This window comes from Ranitomeya variabilis, chromosome 2 (genome assembly GCF_051348905.1).
Source record: "Ranitomeya variabilis isolate aRanVar5 chromosome 2, aRanVar5.hap1, whole genome shotgun sequence".
Taxonomy (NCBI): domain Eukaryota; kingdom Metazoa; phylum Chordata; class Amphibia; order Anura; family Dendrobatidae; genus Ranitomeya; species Ranitomeya variabilis.
In genome coordinates, this window is record NC_135233.1 from 863,486,219 (window position 1) to 863,510,811 (window position 24,593).

General features: G+C 39.8%; 2 protein-coding genes across 2 annotated transcripts in view; one reads left to right on the forward strand and one right to left on the reverse strand.

Annotated features, from left to right (window-relative positions):
- Nucleotides 1-24,593, forward strand: part of CLDN16 (claudin 16) — a 457,823-nt gene that overhangs the window by 77,406 nt on the left and 355,824 nt on the right. The window lies entirely within an intron of this gene.
- On the reverse strand, nucleotides 1,058-18,971 carry CLDN1 (claudin 1). Its single transcript, XM_077290300.1, has 4 exons — nucleotides 18,557-18,971; nucleotides 9,111-9,275; nucleotides 6,286-6,370; nucleotides 1,058-2,845 (listed from the first exon to the last, which is right to left on the reverse strand). The coding sequence occupies exons 1-4, from the start codon at nucleotides 18,777-18,779 to the stop codon at nucleotides 2,680-2,682; spliced, it is 639 nt and encodes a 212-aa protein (XP_077146415.1). The 5' UTR covers nucleotides 18,780-18,971; the 3' UTR covers nucleotides 1,058-2,679.

Below are 24,593 nucleotides of genomic sequence, written 5' to 3' on the forward strand. Positions count from 1 at the left end.
CCCAGTCTTCCTCCTTACATGTGTACTATGGATTTTGCAGAGATGTGAGTGTATACTATGGTTGGAGCGGAGCTTTGTGTATTTTCTATGGATGTAGCAGAGCTGTATGTATAAAACATGAATGCAACATTTATTATTGTTCTTACTATATATTTTAGGCTCTGTTCATATCTTCTTCCGACCATGTTACAGCCCCCTGTATGTGTCCTTTGCCATATGCCAGACCAGAATGCTTTTCTCTGTTCCTGTATTGCCAGTGTCATGCCTCCAAGGGAGGTGACCCATGCAGATACTAAACCCACCCACTTATGCAAACCTGGTCCTGACAATCCCGCCTGGCCAATAAGTAGCTGAATCTATTCATGTTTGCACCCAACCTCTTCTACATGCTATAACCCTGATAACTTTATTAAGAAGTGAAAATGTACATAAAAGATGCTGAATACATATGAAGGCATTTCGGTAGAATATGCCATTAATGTAATCCTCACTGATATAGGAAAGTGATCTGTCTAATCCTCTTAACTTTTTCTAGATGTCATATGATCAGTTATTTTCTATACAGTACAGTCTTCAGAATAATCGCAAAGTGAAAGTATTGCATATCACAGTTATAGGTTACCACTATAAGTTAGTACTGCTGCTTTGCTGCCCTGGGATCTTGGGATCCAACAAAGGGCAACATCTACAAAGAGTTTGCAAAGCCTAAAAGTCTCCTTACACTGGCTTAGCCCTTTCTACAAGGAGAAATGTCCCCCATTAGAATTCTAGGAAAAGGCCTCTAACTGAACCAATCAGATCACCTGTATTGCACTGAGTAGGAGCAAACACCCCCAAAACATGAGTCTGCGACTAGACTTCCTGGTTTAGCTTCTTATACTAAGTCTTGTGGAAAGGATTGTTAGAGGGTCAATATTAACTTTTAAGATTGCTACTTCCAACAGGTGATGCTAGATTTCAAGTTCTCTTTCTGTCTGAAGAGGCAATTTGCAAAAAGATATATATTTATATGAGCAACATGAATAAATTTAAAACTTCGGTCAATAAACAAAATACATTTTGTTTACTGTAAAAACATGTCATTTATTTAAAAAAATATCACAAAAACATTAAAATCAGGTTTATTATAATAAGGAATGCATCACCTCCAAAGCTCCTTGCCATGTGAGTATCCTTACCCTTCTGCCTCTTAGGAGGCTTGAGATTTATCATGCTGACACAAGACAGTACATTTTCCTAATACTATAAAATCCAAGTGTGGCAAATTGATATTTTAAAGAAAGAAAATATACTTTTGGTATCAATTGTAGAGCGAATGTTATACATATATACATACAGAGTTTATTAAGGATATTGTACTTTCGTGGCTTTGAAATTATTGAATCTTTTACAAGACTGCAGAGAAATACTCTTCATCTGATTTCACACCACAAAGCCTACTGTCATTTCCAAATGAGCTGCAAGTCTGTGACACTTGTCGGGACTCACACAGCTACGTTCTCATGTGTTCACCTACTATTAAGGAATGAATAGGAAGAGAAAGCATTCATCTGATCTATTTCAGCCCATAAGAAGATTTTTTTTTAAAGTATTTCCAAGGTTTGTTTTTTAAAGATCAGTCACAATAGTATTAAAAGAAAGGAGCAGATTGAGGAATTGGTTTATGTTTCTTTATTTTTTGTTCATTTTTTTTCATTTTTAGAGTTTTTTTCAGAGAGCCAAGACTGTACGTACCATAAGGGATGCCATGGGGTCCTGACGAGAAGAGGTCCAGCCAGATTGACTGAATCTCCTCTCTTCAGGTCCTGCAATAGTAGCAAATAGGATTATGGGATATTTACCCAGGGATCTTAAACATGGGCACAAAAAGTATGAATTAATTCTGTCCCATGTTGTTAGAATTGCGATAGCGTTAACTAGCACCAAAAAAAGTCCCCTTTTAAATATTTGCTCTTGGGCTCCTTTCATATATACTACTAAACAAAGCATTTTTTTTTCAAAATTTAGTCCCAAGAAAACTACTACATAAAAAGACCATCGTTTGACACTAAGAAAGTATCTCTATTTGTTTTGTTGGCCCCTGTCAATGACATCCAAGATATAATGCGGCTGGCCTGAACAGTAGTTCATTTAATGCAATAAATAGTCTCTTAGCTCTATATAACTATGACTAATGAGAGGTACATCCCGTAATTCCAAATTATGCAAAAAATAACCTTTGAGATTCTGATATGTAAAAGTGCTTAATACTTATAAATGTATATATCGGACAGTAATTAGTGATGCTTTATATGTTATTAATATAGAAATGCATTTTAATGACCTTTTTGCATGATTTCCAATCTGTTCTTTATCATGACTGTTGACTACATTTCCATAAATAAACCAATCTACTTATCAGTACATGGGATTTGTACATCTGGGAAATTTGTGATTTTGTTTTTTACTTATCTTTTCTGTTTGGACTTCCCATTGCCTCGTGACCTTTTAATCACCACTCAATTAATAAGTTAATAACTTTTGACGTTTCTAACCACTTTTCTTTCAATTACTAGAATAATGGACTGTGTTGCTGGTAAAATAGCAGGTAATTTTGGCAAGTGGGACTATTTTTCTAGTGGCAGTAGGAAAAAAAGATTGTCAATTCCCAGTGAAATATTTAGGCAGTATCATTCTAATTTACACGTAGTCTTTTCCTGAAGGTGCTGAAGGTGCATTTTTGTTGTAGCTTCTTGGTGGATATGAAGTTTCTCTTCTGGGGCAAGAGCAGCACAGAAGAGCACCTCCTAAAATGGCAAGTGCAGCTCCAGCCCAGCCAATAAATAAAGCGGGACCAAACTCATACCTAGGACAAAAAAAGAAAAACAGATATAATTTTCTTTAGCTTTTGCATTTACAAAATTTATGATTTTTAAATGAGTAGTATAGCTAGGTAAAAAGTTGATGCATTTCAAGTGGAAATAGACTAAAGCTACTGATATAGCTTATTCATCATAGTTTCTCCAATGTATAGATTTCAGTTCCAGTCCCAGGATCAAATCAGCTCTGTTTCCACATTGGGTTTCAAACAGAAGAAAGATTTCTCCTCCCTCTATGTCTTGATAACTTATCTGAGAAGGCTGGTTCAGAGACAGAACCCTTTTTTGGCTATGAATAAACAGAGGTAGAGGACGGCTAAAGGTACCTTCACACGAAGCGACGCTGCAGCGATAGCGACAACGATGCCGATCGCTGCAGCGTCGCTGTTTGATCGCTGGAGAGCTGTCACACAGACCGCTCTCCAGCGACCAACGATGCCGAGGTCCCCGGGTAACCAGGGTAAACATCGGGTTACTAAGCGCAGGGCCGCGCTTAGTAACCCGATGTTTACCCTGGTTACCAGCGTAAAAGTAAAAAAAACAAACAGTACATACTCACCTGCGCGTCCCCCAGCGTCTGCCTCCTGACACTGACTGAGTTCCGGCCCTAACAGCAGAGCGGTGACGTCACCGCTGTGCTTTCACTTTCACTTTAGGGCCGGCACTCAGTAAGTGTCAGGAAGCAGACGCTGGGGGACGCGCAGGTGAGTATGTACTGTTTGTTTTTTTTACTTTTACGCTGGTAACCAGGGTAAACATCGGGTTACTAAGCACGGCCCTGCGCTTGGTAACCCGATGTTTACCCTGGTTACCAGTGTAAAACATTGCTGGTATCGTTGCTTTTGCTTTCAAACACAACGATACACGGCTATCGGACGACCAAATAAAGTTTTGGACTTTATTCAGCAACCAGCGACATCACAGCAGGATCCTGATCGCTGCTGCGTGTCAAACGAAACGATATCGCTAGCGAGGACGCTGCAACGTCACGGATCGCTAGCGATATCGTTACAAAGTCGTTTCGTGTGAAGGTACCTTTAGTTTATGACTTGAGCCTGTTAGTCAGCTGTTTCCATACTCATCACAGACCAAAACATGGGGGTAAGGAAGCTTTTATCTGTGTCAAAACCATTTTGGAAGTGGCTGGTGCCAGGGACTTGCTCTACAATATGGACATTGAGGAAGTGTAGTGCTGTTCTACTTTGAGAATAAAGACGGACATAATAGACTCTTATTGAGCCTTCTTCAGTCTCAAAGTAGAGCATGCACTCAGCTAAGCATTTCTGCTCATTGCCTCTACATGCTAATTATTTTTAACATTCAGTTTAAGGGTGCGTGTCCATGGTCCGGATTGCCGGTGCTTTGGATGGAGCGGAAAACCCGCTCCGCCCAAAGCGACGCCCCCTTCTATACGTGCGGTGATTCCGGATGTGTTCATTGTACACATCCGGAATCGCCGTACCCTATACATAGGACCCTGTTATTTACATGAAATGCAGGGTTCGCACACATAGTGGAGACGGGATTTCATAAAATCCCCTCCACTACGCTGTAACATCTGGACACTGCGGGTTGAACACTGCGGCTGTACGCAGCGTTCAATCCGCAGCTAATCCGGTTGTAATCCAGCTCATGGACACATACCCTAACAGAAGTAAACATTCAGATTGAGAAGAGGTTGTTCTAGTAGTAAATAACCCAGTTAAAATATATTAGTAAGTTCAATTTCCACGTGAAATATATTCATACAGCTTTTTATCTAGCTGGACAATCCCTGGGAGAATAGATCTGGATGAAATATTGTTCATTTTGCTTGTATTGTAATCAACTGATCTCGCTATCTTCTATAAGATCATGAATTAACCCTCTACAGTTTCAGTTGTTAGGTGTGTCTTGGCTTCATATATCAAAACCATTAGGGTTTTCAGTATTTTACATCAAATATATAGAGAAAAATATAGCTGAATTTTGACTGATCTAGGAAAAAAGACAGTTTTAGATTTTTTTTCTGGAACTGTTCTGTTAGTGTAAGAAGTCTAACATCAATCTTAATTGCTTCAATTGGGGTAGTACCTCATGTTTTTATCTTTTGCATTAAAGAAGCACACCTATTAAAGTTTTTATAATCTTAATATATTACAAAAATCATATTATATAGCACTATGTACTAACAATTGCTCATTTTGTCTTTCTACCCAACTAATTAATCCATTTTCTTTGCTCTACAAAGTCTAGTTAGAAACAGGAAGTACCTTTTCCCTACATTTCTCATTCCTCTCTTCAATTTCTGACCTAGCTGCTACCTCTCCCCCCGACAGAGACTTCTGCAGTGCCTTATGACTCATGCAGCGAAAATAGACTTCCTATTTCTGTATATCTGTATAGAGCTTAGAAGGAGTTAGCTAGTCTGTGCTTTAATCATGTGACGTCATAGACATAATGGAAAAGAGAAGAATTAGCTGGGTAGAAAGGCAAAATTAGCAATTTTAAATACACAGTGCTATGTATTATGATGATTGCAATTTATTAAGAGGATAACAAAACTTTGATGAGAGAGCTTCTTTAATGACAGGTAAAGATGAGATTTCTAGAAATTATAATCTGAGATAAGTAACGAGCTGCATGTTATCACAAGAAGGGTTTAGAGAGAGTTTTATGTAATGCAAAACACAGTATATCCAAAATTAATAAGGATGGATCAAAGTCAAAGCTGTCAACCATAATTTACAGATTGCACTTGAGTATAATTCATATTTTACTATTAGCATTAGTTGCTAAGGGGTAAAGTGTTACTTTATGAAGAGTGTCAAGTTGACATAGTGAGATTATAAGCCATGCATTACTCCTCTGGGATTTTAAATACGCAAAAAACTTCTTCAAAGAGGAAAAGGAAGTGATTTCTAGTGCCACTTAAATGAAGTAGCAATCTTGAATGTCAATATCAATCCTTTAAAAAGCCTTGCCACATGGATCTTATTGTTGTCATACACTTTAAAACACGTGTCTGCAAATGGAGCTCCTGGTTTGGCTTCATATCCTTAGTCATGTGGCAAGGCCCTTTAGTTAGTCGAATTGACTTTTAGAATTGACACTTTTAACAGGTGGTAGCTAAGTTCCTGCCTTTCCATGCTTTTTGCATATTTAAATTCCCAAAGGAGCATTCCATGGCTTTAATGTTATCTTATATCAACTTGCACTCTTCACAAGGAGAAACTTTATCTCTTAAAGACTCTTTCAGAAGCCTCTCACCCAGCCAAATCAGTTCTCTTGCTTTCCACTGCTGAGTGGCAAACAGCCTGAAACACATGTCTGCACATGGAGTGCCTGATTTAGCTTCCTATCTTAAGGCACATGGGAAGTCATTTTAACTCAGTTGATTTTGACTTATAGTATTGCTACCTCCACTAACACTGAATAATGTACTTACTTGGAGTTGCTTGGTGTGAAGGCATTATAGAAATCTCTTGCTATTTGGTTTCCATACCATGCTGTTGCAATAAGAACACAAAGACCTAAAGGGAAGAGAACAAATAATTCAGAAGACATGCAACATGAAAAAATACAAGTTGGCTATCTTCAGTTAAAGAAGCACCCCACCAGTAGCATGGAAGGGCAGAGATGGGTGTTGAGTCTGAGAGCTGCCAGAAGGGATATGGTAGGTGTAGATGTTGTTTTGTAGATCACAGAAAGTCAGAGACTGACACACTGATTACACATAAGAGCAGATACTGTCCTGGTAGTCAGACTGAAATCACATGACCCGACTGTCCATAATAAATGGAGACAAATATATAACTGGGAGACAAATATATAACTGAAACTGAGCTGGGATGAAGCAAAATACACTGCTGGAATATTACTGGTGAGTTACCATTAAATGTGGAGGTACATGATGAAAGTGTTTATTTCAGTATATGCAAAAAATGTTACTGCTATAAGAAATCTATTACATACGAGAAACTTTGATGGACTACATTACATAGCCTATAATTAAATTATTAAAATTGTATTTAATAGAAACATGAAAATGTTCCTTTACTCAGTCTTGCAGCATTGGGCGCAAGAGCAGTGCACAAAGTGTGACTGTGAGGCAGAGCAGAAGAGTATGTGCTGTATTTCAAGAGTAGTAATGTCCAGGGTCAGCATTAGCGGCAGGCAGGCAGACAGCTGCCTAGGGCCCCCGCCTCCCAGCCAGTTGCCTGCCGCCAGCGCTGACTCCCCCCCTCCAGCGCCGACTGCCCCCACCACCACCGTCGCATTGAACTGTACCAGCATCATACAGTAGATGCCGGTACAGTTCAAAGCAATGATGGAGGAGAGAGCGTCAGCTAATGCTCCCTCTCCCATCATTACCCTCTGCCTCTGACACTGCGGGTGTGCGATGATGTCACTTCATCGCATACCTGCTGTGTGCCGGGCTGACTGCAGCCACTGAGACCGGAGCCGAGCCTGGAGCATCGGGAGCAGTGCTGGGCATGAGGAGAGGTGAGGATTCTGTGTTTTTTTAAATATATCAATGAGTGATTACTGGACTGTGGGACCATTCTCGGGGGATCGGCTACATTATATTCTATGGGGGAGGGCTGTATTAGATTCTATGGAGGAGGGCTGTATTAGATTCTATGGGGGGTTGTTATATTCTATGGGGGAGGGCTGTATTATATTCTATGGGGGCTGCATTATATTCTATGGGGGAGGGCTGTATTATATTCTATGGGGGGCTGTATTATATTCTATGGGGAGGGCTGTATTATAATCTATGGGAGCTGCATTATATTCTATGGGGAGGGCTGTATTATATTCTATGGGGGGCTGTATTATATTCTATGGGGGAGGGCTGTATTATATTCTAGATTCTATGGGAGGGCTGTATTATATTCTATGGGCGCTGTATTATATTCTATGGGGGCTGTATTATATTCTATGGTTGAGGGCTGTATTATATTCTATAGGAGGGCTGTATTATATTCTATGGGGAGGGCTGTATTATATTCTAGGGGTGAGGGCTGTATTATATTCTAGGGGCGAGGGCTGTATTATATTCTATGATGGGCTGTATTACATTCTATGGGGGAGGATTGCATCATACTCTTTGATGGGGCTAAATTATATTCTATGGGGGCTGCATTATATTCTATGGGGGCTGCATTATACTCTATGAGGGGGCTACCATATATTCTATGGAGGGGCTACTTTATACTATGTGAGGGGGCTGCATTATATTCTATGGGGGTTACATTATATTGTATGACGGGGCTGCATTTTACTCAGGGGGCTACAATATATTATGTGGTGTGGCAGCATTATACTATAAGTGGGCTGCATTATACTGTATCAAAGACTATGGGGAATACATTATACTATATGAAGAACTATGGGGTGCATTATACTATGGGAAGTGAATTGTACTACATGGATGACAATGGCAGTGCATTATACTATATGGAGCACTATGAGGAGTCTATTATACTGTATGGAGGACTGAGGAGTGTATTTTAATATATGGAGGACTATGAGGAGTGTATTATACTATATGGAGGACTAAGCAGTGTATTTTAATATATGGAGGCCTATGAAGAGTGTATTATATTATATGGAGAAATGAGGAGTATATTATACTATATGGAGGACTATGGGGCACATTATATTATATAGAGAACTATGGGGTGTGCATTTTACAATATGGATGACTGTGGTGCACAATATACTATATGGAGGACTATGAGGCGTATTATACTAAACAAGCAAAATGCTGCATATTCATCGAGTGATTGGATTGTTTATGAGGGAACAAAAATCATTGTTCACAGCAGCACATCGCCTGTGTAAACTGTAGATATGCTGCTGATAACATGATACTGTATGGGGACAGATTGATCTAATAGTGATTGTTCTGTTCCCATTCTTTCTCAGTGTAAAGAGGCCGGGAAACAAGCGAACGACTTAAATATTGTCGATCACACTCATTTAGCGGCCTGAACTCAGTGCATGTAACTACAACAGAAATGCTTCTGTGTGATGTGATATGTCAGCATTTGGGGCCCCATTTTAAACTTTTGCCTAGGGCCCCACTTTGCCTAAAACTGGCCCTAGTAATGTCGTATCCTCTTTAGGATGTCAATCATGCCACAATAGGCGACATTACACAATGGACTTTTTATCTAGTCAGAGAAACATATAAAGAAATGAAAGTCAATTTATTCTTAGAGCATGGGGCGTAATGTAAATTCACCTAAATACAATGAATCTTACCAGCAATAATGAAAAGAACGCCTCCTACAATCCCCACTTTGGCTTTTTTCACCTCATCATCTTGTAGACAAGTTAGGCATTTCATACCTACTGCAGCAGTGCAAGCAGCAAAGAATCCCACAAGGATTCCACAAATCATCAGTGCCCGTGTGGCCTGCATAGTGCCTGAATAAAGAAGAGAGATTTGTTATTAGTAAATCACATTTACTACTAAATACATAATGTATCACAATATTAGCCTTTATTTTGGCAGTGAGATTTGAATGACCCTAATATTGGGCAGAGAATAGAGTTGGAGTGACAGAGGTTTCAGATCTACAATAGCTCCTTAGCCTCATTTGCATCTGCTTACAGATTCCCTTAAAGCTGATAGTATGAAATCTTAAGGTCATTACTAAAGTGAACATGACACCTGATACATGCAGCCAATCCATGGACATCATGTTTCAGACACTGGCTGTACAGTCTCAGCCAGATATATATTAACAATCAATTGAGAGTGAACCGCACTATAGACTAGTTGGACTTCCTGCCCGCTGCCCTTGGTCCTTGCCTATATGCGTACATTGACTAATAAAAATATGTTTTTCTCTGAAATGCTGCAATGTTTCAATGTCAAACATAACTTGCTGAGGTCATACAGTCAGTGCCTGATATATGCTGCTCGTGGACTGGGCAGAATGCATTAGATTTCAGGTTATCTTTAAAGGAAAACTGTCAAGTGAAAAAATGCTATTAATCTGCAGATATGGATTTAATTTGCAGGTTAATGGTGTATGGAACCTGCCGGGTGCCCATACCTTGAGTCCCAGTGCCTGGAGCAAATTAACTTTATTCCTCCTGGCAGCATTTGATGTTCAGTCACAGTGTTGGCATCGGCACAGGTTCAATCATGGCTTTGTAACCACGCTCCCGGCACTTACGAACAGCGGATCGGCATGAGACCCTGCAGTGGGGCTCAAAATGCGAGTGCCAGGCATCTTGAGAATGCTATTACCCTCCAGTTTTGCTCCATATCTGCAGGTTAATAGCATTATTTCACGTGACAAGTTCCCTTTAAGACCCTTTTCCGAAGGCTAATAATTAATGAGGGTTCATCAAAACTCTTGTTTCTGATCATTGGCCATTGTAAATATGTCATCAAACAACTTGATGGATGAGCAAACTGCTAGATTGTTGACGGATTAGATCGTTTATGCCGGACATTACATCCCAGACAGTATGTATTTTATATGTGGACAGAACTACTTTATTAAAGATCATTCTGTACATAAAGTTTGCATCGGTCAATGTGCACAAATTGGCCAACATGCTGTAAATGCAACCCTATTGTTCACACAACTTCCCTGATTTGCTTAGTAAGTAGCTGCAGGGACTACATGTGCCTTCATGCCGGTTCCCCAAATATGTTTCCATTGGGTGTGTGAGTATGTTTTCTCGTTAACTTATTATATTTCACATTGATGTAATAGACAATTTGTGGAGAATATTGCCTTGGGTGATTTTAACAATGATACAGTTAAGATGAATAATTCATGGTCTTGCTGCATATCACATGGCGGCTCAGAGTCTTCTCTGTTTGTCACATCCTGCTTTAGCTCCATATTGGGATATCAAACTTAATAATAATAACAAAGGTTGTTATAAAGATTTCTAACCCCAGATACGAATAAGTAGGAGAAAGCTCCCCAACCAAGCATTCTAACCAGTAACATGTTCTCAAAATAAAGACCTAAAACCATATTCAGTCTTGGGAACCAGCAGCGGATATTAAATGTAATAGTTTTTACAATTGATTTTTTTTCTATTTTATTATACTTGGCAGATGTTTTATTCTTTTCATGGACGACCAATATTATGATGTCTTTCGCTTCCTAGATTAGGTGACTGTATAATAACAACATCTTTGAAAATCTTCCTGTTTTTAATTCTTTGCCAAGTTCTAACTTGAAAAGTAGCAACATTTCTAACTTGTAAGCAAGTTTAAACCTGGCTCTGTTTTTATTATAAGTTCATCCAAAAGATTCTTCTACCTCCTGAAGCACGGAAACCCAACCCTGGTCTACCCTTTGTGCGGTTATGGAAGTTTTTTTCACTGGATTACATTTTCTCAGAGATAAAGAACAGTAAAATATATTCTTAGCTACATTTACATCTGTAGCTCTACAGAATTTCATCCCTGTAGTTAGATTCAATTTTCAGCTTAGTCCATGTTTAACTGTGATTTTCAATTTGATCATTTATTTAGATTTGTTTTATATTTATACATGGAGTTTAATAGATGGAGAGGGTTTCCGCTAACACTTCAAGTCCCTTCCCCCCCAAAACAAGTAATTGCACATTGTACATTGTATGTACTGTGTCTATTAAGTAAAACAAACAGTTTTTCTCGAAAAAAACATTGAAGGAAATAATACATTAATAAAATACTACAATATACTTCAAAAATTAATGTTTCTGTAAAAAATGATAAAAACAATAAAATGTCCCAATAAAATCCAATCAAAATGCAAAATATGGAAAGTAAAAAAAAAATACCCTACATTTGGTAATTGTGTCAAATTTATATAATAAGGTTAAAGAGCTATTTATATCTTAATGTGAACAACATAAAAACAGTATACATATACATATACATATACAGTATACTCTAAAATTACACAATTAAAAAATATTAATTTGAGATAAGAATAGATATTGCAAATATGAGAGAATTGTAGAGTCCCAAATTATGACCTTAGTAGTGATGAGCGAGTGTGCTCGTTACTCGAGTTTTCCAAGTATGCTCGAGTCTCAACCAAGTATTGCCGGTGCTCGGATGCGATGCTCAGATCCGTACCCTGCATGTTGCGTGGCTTAAAGAAAGATGCAGGGATTGTCTGCCATACACAGTTAAATTGTAGCCATGTTAATTGGCTGTATTACGGCCACGAAACATGCAGGACAGGGATCCGAGCATCGCATCTGAGCGTCGGCAATAATCGGTTGAGACTCAAGTATGCTTGGAAAACTCGCTCATCACTAGACCTTAGGTTATACATAGATTGTTTTGTGGGTCTCTAAGAACTGGTGCAACTTCGTTATTGAATTCCTACTGCTATCTTGAAATAATTTTGCCAAATTTGACATTCTTGGGAGGCTTGCAATTGTTTGTTTCCCCTATTAATTATAGACTAAAGGAGTTGGCCAGGTTCCTAGAATAGTGGGACGAAGCTGTTGAAATAACAAAATCAGAAGTACTTAAGCCCTTGCTGCTCCACGACGATATTTTATTTACAGAGAAGCAATGGAAATGTCACATCTACAACACGCACCACTGCTGCCAATCACTGCCATCAGTGGTAATGCCTAATGAGATGGCAAGAGACCGCTGCATCATTTTATTTTAAATGAAATGTAACATTGTCCCTCATCCCTGTAGTTTTCTTAGTTGTCTGTATTTATAATTATCAACAACTGTTTCCTTCTTTGATTGTGACATACAGGGAAAACATTGTGATGAATGTGGTTGTTCTCTTGAAGAGTCTCCATATTCATATTCCATAGTCCAAAGCTCAAACAAGTCCAGAGTGAAGATAGTCTATTTGTAAATTTGACCGATGTTAAAACACCGTGGCCTTGGTTCATCACTATGGGCAATGGTCACGCCAGTCATGATGAAGGAACATGGCAGAGTCAGCAAATGGCACGTGCCACTGTGCGCCATGCAACCAGCATTACTGTAGTCAGTGAATGCAGTAAGATTTGTAGTTTAAGGAACACCACAGTCATGGATTAGAAGAGCTATGGTGTCACACCCCGTCATGTCCCTGCCCTGCTGCTGGCGTAAAACTGCCATGAAAACGACAAAAGTCACCAAATGTTTGAGCAACTTGGAGTTGTGTAAAAAGTTTGAAACTTTTCAAAGCTTTTTATGTCAGAATTGCAGTGTAAAAGCTTTGATAAATCCGGGTTAACATGTAAATTTACTGGGAACCAGTTAGTATAGTAAACCAATGCTATCTAAAAAGTTGTCATTGGTTTATAGTACCTGTGCTGTTCTCATTTCTCTGAGCATTTGGTACATTAGTAAAGCAAATAAACTATTCTATTTTATATATACTGTGTACAGCATCCATAACAGGAATCCATTAACCATATGTGTTTGAAGGCTGCATTGACATCACCTTCAAAATACGGACAGTTATCACTGGAGCTTCTCCACGCCGCTCAGAGGCTGGTGAAGAATGTCACTGTGGTCTTGGCTTTACAGCTTGTTTTTCAGGGCTTGGATAACTGTAGCTTCAGTGCACTCAGTTGCACCTTTCACCAGCTTTCCAGTTATGTGGTTGTGTTGTGGTTTCATAAAGCATCACAACCAGCTGCAAGGAACTAATCTGGCTGAAGTATGATGAGGCAGTATATCCTCAGTAAGACACGGGTCTGGTAACTTTTTTCAAGTGAAAATATATTTCACTGACATAACAGAATCTTTTGGGAAGGCAGTAGAGGGAAGAGCTGAACCCTGTGCCATGGCGGTGAGCCACTTACTTTACCCAAAGAGTCAATCCTAGCTACAAGATGCTGCCAGGGAGAAAGGGCCTAGTCTCTTAGTCTGAGATGGAAAGGGAGGAGGATTGTAGGCAACATATTCCCCAGCATGCCTATAGAGTGGGATACATCAAAGCCTTCTGCCATGGTATACATTTGGAGTCCACCCAATAAAGGCCTCATACATAAGGCTTAAAACGAGATGTGAACAGTTTTACTACCAATTAGACAGCTTGTAAGGGTGTGAACAGCTAATTTTCATAGATACAAATATGAGCTAACTGTAAAATGCACATATGAGCTGTCAAGCAAAAAGGGGAATTCAGATGTAGTAAAGGTTAACATGACAAATAACACAACATTTTAATAAAATGGCTTTCTGCAACAAAGTATTTAACAAGGTTAAGATAACATTGCACAAATCATTGACCAATGACAAGTTGAGTGTCAAAATACATTTTTTTGGGCCATAATATTCCAGTGCTGTGTTGTCTGTGTTAAGGTAACATTTGCTACGTCTGTATATGCTGATCTTACACAGTGATCTTCTTCTGGCTTTGTCAACTGCTGTTCTTCAGTTTGGAATGAAACAGTTAACTTAGTATATTGTACCTGGAATGTTCTACGGTTAAGGTTAGGTATTCTTAATTCTTGTCTTTTATGTTTTGGAGTTGTATTGCTTTGTCGAAAATATGCAACTCTCTAGGATGACTATTTTGACAGGCCCGATCTTGTCTGAATGTATATAGAGACACGTAGAACATTGTTCAGATCCAAACATCGATAGAGAAGGCTGTGAACCAGCCATCTTTGTTGTGTGAAGCTTAGCCTACAAAATCGCTAACCCTTGATTAACTCAACTTTTATGACTCAGGCCACAAGTCATTCATCTTCTGGATAAAAGGCACCTGCCAATTGTTTCCTGTAGTTAAAGTTTATTGGCTTTTTTGATAAAATTACCATAATGTACATATGAGGGAGTTTATAATTTCCCAACAGCTTCTGCGGCTGCTGTAATATATCTTAATTAGCAAATCTCATGTAAAAAGAATAAAGGAATATATGAAAGCTGTGAAGGCAAATGCTCCATCTAACGTGATAATTTACAACCTTTCCCTGGTAAGCTTCATAAATTATGATTTATCCATTGTTGAAACATCTATAAAGATGTGCAAGACATGGGCCTTAATGGGTATTCTTACCAGAAATGTATGGTAAATTCATTTAATTATTTAAAGAAAAACTGAAATATCACATGTTCATAAGTATCCAGACCCTTTGCTCAGTATTGAGCTAGTACAGCCATGATTCCTCTTCGGAATGATGCAACAAGTTTTTCACATCTGGATTTGGCGATCCTCTCCATTCTTCCTTGCAAACCCTCTCCAGTTCCGTCAGGTTGGATGGTGAACGTTGGTGGACAGCCATTTTCAGGTCTCTCCAGAGATGCTCAATTGGGTTTACCTCAGGGCTCTGGCTGTGCCAGTCAAGAATGGTCACATAGTTGTTCTGAAGCCACTCCTTTGTTATTTTAGCTGTGTGTTTAGAGTCATTGCCTTGTTGGAAGGTGAACCTTTGGTCAAGTCTGAGGTCCAGAGCACTCTGGAAGAGGTTTTCATCCAGGATATCTTTGCACTTGGCTGCATTCATGTTTCCTTCAGTTGCAACCAGTTGTCCTGTCCCTGCAGCTGAAAAACACTCCCATAGCTTGATGCTGCCACCACCCTGTTTCACTGTTGGGATTGTATTGGACAGGTGATGAGCAGTTCCTGGTTTTCTCCACACATGCCGCTTAGAATTATCACCAAAAAGTTTTATCCTCATCTCATCAGACCAGAGAATCTTATTTCACATATTCTGGGAGTCCTTCGTGTGTTTTTTTTTAGCAAACTCTATGCGGGCTTTCATATGTCTTGCACTGAGGAGAGGCTTCAGTCGGGCCACTCTACCATAAAGGCCCGACTGGTGGAGGGTTGCAGTGATAGTTGACTTTGTGGAATTTTCTCCCATTTCCTACTGCATCTGTAGAGATCAGCCACAGTGATCTTGGGGTTCTTCTTTACCTCTCCCACCAAGGCTCTTCTCCCATGATTGCTCAGTTTGACTGGATGACCAGGTCTAGGAAGACTTCTGGTGGTCCCAAACTGCTTACATTTAAGGATAATGGAGGATACTATGCTCTTAGGAACCTTGAGTACTGCAGAAATTCTTTTGTAACCTTGGCCAGATGTGTGCCTTGCAATATTTCTGTCTCTGAGCTCCTTGGCCAGTTCCTTTGACCTCATGATTCTCATTTAGTCTGACATGCACTGTGAGCTGTGAGGTCTTATATAGACAGATGTGTGCCTTTCTAAATCAAGTACTATCAGTTTAATTAAACACAGCTGGACTCCATTGAAGGAGTAGAATCATCTCAAGGAGGATCAGAAGGAAATGGACATCATGTGACTTAAATACGAGTGTCTGAGCAAAGGATCTGAATACTTATGACAATGTGATGTTTCAGTTTTTCTTTTTTAATAAAAATGCAAAAATTTCTACATTTCTGTTTTTTTTTCCATCAAGATGGGGTGCAGAGTGTACATTAATGAGAAAAAATGAACTTTTTTGAAATTACCAAATGGCTGCAATGAAACAATGAGTGAAAAAAGTTAAAGGGGTCTGAATACTTTTTGTACCCACCTTAAGAGATACATGTTCCACTACTAAGACTCCCACATTATTGGAAATGGGGTGCTCCTCTCCCCAATTAGTACTCTAGAGAGTAGAAGACCATGCACACCTGTAACGCTCTCCTTTGAGGACTTTGTGAAATGCAGCCATCTACTACAACACCCAATAGTCTTATAATAGCGAGAGAAGCATTAACAGCCACCACTCCCACTCACATATTCCTTTCTAGAATGCTAAATAGGGGTCCAGGAACCTTAGTCAATTGATATATGGAGGGCCTAGATATAGTTACACAGTGCTCTCTCAGTGATTTCACATCATTGTTCCTGAGCAATTTTCACTATTTTTTCATTTGATTTGAAAATTACTGTACTGTATACAGAAAGATGGGGCTACACTAAATTGCAAGGTGGGCTGCAGCTTGTGAACACCTTCTCTACGGGGTACGTAAGCTTTGCTTATGCTCTATTTTTCATAGCACTAATTTTCATGTATGATCATATCCTTCACAGTACTGTGGTATAATTTGAGTAGGATGTACTTAGGAATATTGAGAAACACTGAACAAGACTTTTCAAGTTGGATACGTGAGTGATTGGTTCCTTTGAGCTAAGCACATCATTACCTTTTGTACCATACTATTAAATAGCCCCTGTGTCTTGACTTGCCCTCACTTGTCTGTAAACCATAGCAGCATTCCTTTGATGGTGTTATACCTAATTGCACTGGATTCTAACTTTTCATGTTGTGAAGTGAACATTGCCTAGAACATAGTATTTTTATTGTGCTATCATATAAGATCCTATAAAAAAAAAGTTCTAAAGCAATAATCATTGAAGCTGAATTGCTGCAGACATCAATATGATCCAATGACAGGTCTGTATACTATGGCAACTTGAAAAAGCCAGATAACTGTGACTAAATAATAATATACGGATCAATCTTAAAATGTTCTCCTAGTCATAAAGTTATCATGTACAAAATATCCTTTTATCACCTTTTAGAAGATGTAATAACACAGCCCACACGGGTTTTTAACCCAATATCTGTAATTAGCAAAAGTCAAAGCCTCAAAAATAGTCAAGAAGACGACTTAGATGTCTCAACAGGTAGATATTAATCATGTCCTATGGTGTAAACACTCGTATGAGGTCATAGTCTATTAGCTGTTAGAGAACCATATATAGTCATTATTGCAATATATTATAGTTACTATATTACTTACAATATGGCATAAGTAGCTCATTATATTGTTTACTGTATATGCCTGGTATGCATAAAGGCCAGTCAATCACCAAAGGTAGTGGTCTCCAACACTTCTCACCTTGAAAGCCACATTCAACTCTGAGACATGGTTGCGAGCCACATCCAAGCCTGCCCCCACCACAAAAAGTGACACTCAGAGCCCACCATTACTAGTATTGTGACTGCAACAGCTTGCCCAAATAGACCTTGCACCCCACTCCTTTGTAGGCAGTATAATTACATCTAAAGGTTCCCACATTACCCTCATTTGGTGTTCTCATGTCAAGGATACCCTCCACACTATTATGTTCAGCTTCAAGCTCCCCTCTAACTAACAGTATCATCCTATCTACAGCTTACCATATTTAGTTGTCTCACCCATCCCACAAGTATATGCATATCCAGATCTTATCTTTTATGCAAGGCTACTCATAAAGGTCACCATCTACAGACCTTCTCCTCATAGCTATTTGCTAAACCAGATGCTAATGCACAAAGCTGGCAGACAGCCGCAAGCCAAACATCTTGCACTCGCCAGCCACATGTGGCCCACGAGCCTCTTGTTGGGGACTCCTGACCTAAGGCATAGTCTTTCTATCTCACATAATTAATTACAGGACCAGAATAAGGCCGGGGTCACAGGTATGGATACTATTGCATTTCATGAAACCTACGTAACACACAAGTACTAGTACAAGCAAACTTAAAATGTATGAAATAGCTGACCATTTGTGAGGATAAATAGACATGATAGATTGATAGATAAATAGATAGATAGATAGATAGATAGATAGATAGATAGATAGATAGAAAGATAGATAGATAGATCCTTATGCATGTGACAATAAAGCCCTCACTTTTGAATTGGAATTTTATTAGAGTTTTTCCTTTTCTGTTTTTTTCTATGTAGCTACATTAATAGATAATTAAACATGAGCTTGATAAGGAGTAGACTATATAGAAAATGTCAAATACACCTTTTTCTGAGTTGTACTTACTTCCCATCTTCAGCAGAGAATCATACGATTTGCATTGCATTTGTCCTGTGCTCTGCATGACACAGGCCATCCATAGTCCTTCGTAGGTCACTTGTGCTGTTATGATGGCATCTCCAGCAAAAGACGACATCTTCCATTGTGGAATAGCTACTGCCACTATAAACCCAATCCACCCTATAAGAGCCAAAGCAAATCCTAACAATTGTAAGCCTGAATTGGCCATTTTCTATAATAAAAATAGAGTAGAAAATTCAGTTACTGAGGTGAAACTGTGCTGGACACAACGTCTACCTTCTCTATCACCTATCTAAAGAGCTGATGAGAGGCAGGCGAAGCAAAGAACTAAGTGCACTATGTCGTCTATCAGTCTTATTTAAAGTCTCTTGAGAAGTTCTCCTAGTGGAAGACAGTAACAACTGCATCCAGAGAGTAATCACTCCCGTTGCACAATCCTTCCTCCATCACCTCCCACTGCTTCTGATGATACCACATGTTTTTTTCTGTGTTGCCTCGGGTTAGTAGCTATGCTCATCTCAGCCCTGAAGTCATTGTTATGAGTCTAATCCATAATACATGTTTTGTAAGCCAGGTGTTTTCCATACAGAGACAAGAATAGTATAGAAAAGTCCAAACAGCCAGAACAATACCATGGAAAATAGATGAATCAGACCATCACTACACAAGTTCCTCCTGGATAAATAGCAGTTAGTTGAAGAGGATTATTGTCCAGTTTGTTTGAAAAGATTCATCCCTTCTGTAGGGATTTATAGTACGTAATTATGGGTTTAGCTAAAACTTGAATTTACAGGCAGATAGATTGCTGCAAAAATAAATATCTAAAATGTGAGAACAATTGTTTGTTTTAGTCTTGACCTCAGGTTCACTGTTACTTGGCTTTACAATTTAGAATATTTCAGGCATCGTAGTACAGACAGTCTCACATTAGATTTCCAGGAAACAGCAAAGAAAAATGTGCCATGCATTTTACAGCAATGTACATATTAATAAAAGGGACAGAGATGAAAAACTACTAAGATGAACAAAATAAATGACTAAGAAGCCGGTCATTATGCATCTCATTTTGGCAGTATGGAAAACTAACTGCTTTATCCAATTGCTGACTGAAGTGTCAATGCATTGCTCACCCCTGTAGCCAGTGATTGGCTGCAGGGGTCACATGCCTCTCCAGCCAGATAAAAAAAGGAGGGAAACTCAGACAACTGTAGTAGAACAGTGAAGGATCTGCTAAAGAGACATCAATCATGGGTCAGTGGTGGATGTAGCTAGATCTCAATCTCTTAGGCTGCTTTCACACTAGTGTCGGCACGGGGCCGTCGCTATGCGTCGGCCCGACGTGCCAACGCGCGTTGTGAAAATAATGCCCGACGTGGGCAGCGGAAGCAGTCTTACGACGTTTCCACTGCCTCATTGTGATGTCCGGGGAGGAGGGGACGGAGTTTCGGCCGTGCATGCATGGTCGAAAATGGAGGACTTGACGCACATGTAACGTTTTATTGTGCCGACGGTCCGCCAAAACACGACGCAATTACTACTAAACTTAGTAGCAAAGCCACAAAAGAGGACTAAAAATCCTCCAATAACACTGGGGAACACAATTTTTTAAGAGTTAGGTCAGACAACTGTTCTTAATTAATTTTTGGATGCTGAATCCAGAAATGATCTCAGTTTTTCTCTATCACGTCAAGTTTTTGAACTATACGATTTTTGTCTTCTCAAAAATATGTAAACTACTGTACCTAAAAAGTGTTTTGTTTTTTTTTAAATAGTACAAATATGAACAAAAAATGAAATATATAAGAAATAGGCATGACAAATATGTTTTTTAACACTATCATGTTTTTTACAAAGGATATATATATATATATATATATATATATATATATATATATATATATATATATATGCAAGTATTTAAGGTAAAAATCTACATTTATAGCTTTTTCTGGAGTGTTTAACTTGAGGACAATCACGTTTGATGCTCCAGCAATAGTCCTTTGGTCCACATCCGTAAACTCTCGACACACTGCTTGCACACTATGTGAGGGGCCCATGGCTTATCTTGATCACCGAGTTTTACTTTAAAATATGCAAAATATGCTTGTTTGACAAATGCACTAATGTTTGCCCTTTGAACTGGAATGGTGAAAACACCACAAATATAGCAGAAGGAGTCAGGGTTGTTTAGGCATTTACGACGAGAGGAAGAAGGAGCAGACATGATCTGAAACAAAGGAAATATGTACATATGTAAATAAAATACTGAGATGGAAAGTTACAAGCTTTGAAAACTAACAAAGAAAAAAATCATAAAAGATATATAAATTACAACTAAGCGCCCAATGTAAAGAGAAAAGCTATCACAAATCCTATTTATTCCTACTATGATAAATTTTTTGTGTAAAGATATTGATAATTATGACGTATTGGGAGCTGCACACACCTCTCACCACACTGCCTCAGTTGTGACTACTCTTACAAGTTGCCACGTAGCTCTATATGAGTCAAATTGTAATCAGATAACAAGTCTTATTACAGATATCAGTGCAATTGTGCTTCTCTGGCAGGTAAGTTGTGGAGGAAAAACTTGACGTGCTAGAAAAAAACTGACTACATTTTTGGAATCAGCATGCCAATTTTAGTATAAATCAGCTCAAAAACCTAGCTCAACAGAAATTTTTTTTCAAATTGTTCCCCAGTGAATTAAAGAATTAATACAGCTGAAAAGGGGCAGCACCGGTTACCTGCCCAGGTCTCTGAAAAAATCCACTACAGGAAGCAGCCAATCAGCCAACCCATGTAGCAAAGATGTTGGCAATGCAAGTGCAAAATACTAAATAGACAGCCACTCACAGCCTACCAGTTCATGGAGGGGGTGACTGCTTAGTATATGTTTACACAATAGAGGCCTGTTTAGGACGCTGTTCACATGCAGGTAAAGCATAGTGTCTGGTTTTCAGCCTGTTAGTCACGCCCATACTATTCGATTAGGCAGGCTGGCCAGCACTCTCTTAATGCATCCCATGTGGACACCCATGTTTACAAGACCTGACCTTGAGTGGCTGTCTTAGTATTTTGCACCTGTGTTGCCGACATTTTTGCTACATGAGTTTGCTACATCCTGCAGTACATTTGTTCAGAGACCTGGGCAGGTAAGCACTGCTGCCCCTTTTCAGCTGTATTAATTCTACAATTACTACTATAATTAATTGGATGAGAATACATTTCCAGCTTAGATTTCTTCCACCAACAAATCACCGCACACAGGGTTACTGCAACTCTGTTCTGTTGTTATGGAACACTTCTACATGGATTTGTTTTCATCTTGGAAAAATTCAGCTGGACAAATAAGTAGGCTACTAATTATCTCTGTGGATGCAACTTGGAAAAGAAGAGGATTAGTCTCATTAAAGGGAATCTAGCTCCCATGTGCCAAGTGGTCCAACCATGCCCCAAAAGTGATTAGCAGTGCACCTTTCTGTCAAAATAAATGTATATTGAAAGCTGAGGTGTGGGCTTTCTACACTAGGCTACATGTTACATGTAGAAACTCTGATTGTATCATGCTTAGATAAGGTAGCCACAACCTGGGGACAGATTCCCTTTAAAGGGAACCTGTCACCCCTCCAGGCGTTTGAAACTAAAAGAGCCACCTTGTGCAGCAGTAATGCTGCTTCTGGAAACTCCAGATGGAAACTCCCTTGACTTGGTCTTCTCCCGGCTTTGCTCACTGGACAATTTCACAAACTCCCGTCTCCCGCTCTCTGACCAGAACCTTCTTTCATTCTCTATCAAGAATTGCCATCCCGCTCAGGTCACCCCCACTTTCCACACTTATAGAAACATACAGGCCATTAACACCCAGAAACTTATGAAGAACTTGCAGTCCTCATTGGCCCCAATCTCCTCCATCTCATGTCCTGATTCTGCTCTGAAGCATTACAATGAAACCCTGCAAAGTGCCCTGGATGAAGCTGCACCTCCTATACATAGAACAACTCAGCAGAGATGGCGACAACCGTGGCACACGCTGCAAACACGTTTTCTGCAGTGGTGCTCCAGGTGCGCCGAACGTCTGTGGAGAAAATCTAATCTACCCGAAGATTTCATCCATTATAAGTTCATGCTAAAAACATACAACTCTGTCCTTCACCTCTCCAAACAAACCTATTTTAACACCCTCATCACCTCACAGTCAAATAACCCTAAACGTCTCTTTGACACTTTCCAGTCCCTACTCAACCCAAGAGAGCAGGCCCCAACCATGGATCTCCACGCTGACGATCTCGCCAATTACTTCAAAGAAAAAATTGACCACATTTGACAGGAAATCATCCCCCAATCTCTTCATACCATGCACTGTCCTCCCTCCCCCACTGCATCTAGTTCACTCTCTGACTTTGAACCAGTTACAGAAGAAGAAGTAATCAGGCTCCTTGCATCTTCTCGCCCGACCACTTGCACTAGTGACCCCATTCCATCACATCTCCTCCAGTCCCTTTCCCCGGCTGTCACCTGTCACCTAACAAAAATATTCAACCTTTCTCTCACTTCCGGTATTTTTCCCTCCTCCTTTAAGCATGCCTCATACATCCATTACTTAAAAAACCATCCCTCGACCAAAACTGTGCCGCTAATTATAGAGCTGTCTCTAATCTTCCCTTCATCTTCAAACTTCTCGAACGCCTGGTCCACTCCCGTCTTACCCGCTATCTCTCAGATAACTCTCTTCTCGACCCTCTTCAATCTGGCTTCCGCTCTTTACACTCTACTGAAACTGCCCTCACTAAAGTCTCTAATGACCTACTAACAGCTAAATCTAATGGTCACTACTCCATGCTAATTCTCTTGGATCTCTCCGCAGCATTCGATATTGTGGATCATCAGCTCCACCTCACTATGCTCCGCTCCATCGGCCTCAAGGACACCGTTCTCTCCTGGTTCTCCTCCTATCTCTCTGACCGATCCTTCACTGTATCTTTTGCTGGTTCCTCTTCCTCTCACCTTCCCCTTACTGTTGGGGTTCCTCAAGGATCAGTCCTAGGCCCCCTCCTCTTCTCTTTGTATACTGCCCATATTGGACAAACAATCAGTAGATTTGGTTTCCAGTACCATCTCTATACTGACGACACCTAATTATACACCTCTTCTCCTGTTATCACGCCAACCTTTTTAGAAAACACCAGTGATTGTCTTACTGCTGTCTCTAACATCATGTCCTCCCTCTATCTGAAACTGAACCTATCAAAAACTGAACTCCTCGTGTTCTCTCCCTCTACTAACCTACCTTTTGCCTGACATTGCCATCTCCGTGTGCGGTTCCACCATTACTCCAAAGCAACATGCCCGCTGCCTTGGGGTCATCCTTGACTCTGAGCTTTCATTCACCCCCCACATCTGATCACTGGCTTGCTCTTCTTATCTGCATCTCAAAAACATTTCTAGAATTCACCTTTTTCTTACTTTCGACTCTGCAAAAACTCTTACTGTCTCACTTATTCATTCTCGTCTGGACTATTGTAACTCTCTACTAATCGGCCTCCCTCTTACCAAACTCTCCCCGCTCCAATCTGTCCTGAATGCTGAAGCCAGGATCATATTCCTCACCAACCGTTACACCGATGCCTCTACGTTGTGCCAGTCATTACACTGGCTACCCATCCACTCCAGAATCCTGTACAAAACTATTACCCTCATCCACAAAGCACTTCATGGCTCAGCACCACCCTACATCTCCTCTCTGGTCTCAGTCTACCACGCTACCCGTGCCTTCCGCTCCGCTAATGACCTCAGGTTAGCATCCTCAATAATCAGAACCTCCTACTCCCGTCTCCAAGACTTTACATGTGCTGCGCCGATTCTTTGGAATGCACTACCTAGGTTAATACGATTAATCCCCAATCCCCACAGTTTTAAGCGTGCCCTAAAAACTAATTTGTTCAGATTGGCCTACCACCTCAACGCATTAACCTAACTATCCCTGTGTGGCCTATAAAAAAAAAAAAAAAAAAACATAATC

Coding starts and splice junctions, on each gene's coding strand:
- CLDN1 (XM_077290300.1), bottom strand. CDS start 18,779: ATGGCCAATTCAGGCTTACAATTGTTAGGATTTGCTTTGGCTCTTATA. Junction 9,276..18,556: donor TTCTCTGCTGAAGATGGGAA/GTAAGTACAACT, acceptor TTCTTTATTCAG/GCACTATGCAGGCCACACGG. Junction 6,371..9,110: donor CGTTCTTTTCATTATTGCTG/GTAAGATTCATT, acceptor TCTTCCCTTTAG/GTCTTTGTGTTCTTATTGCA.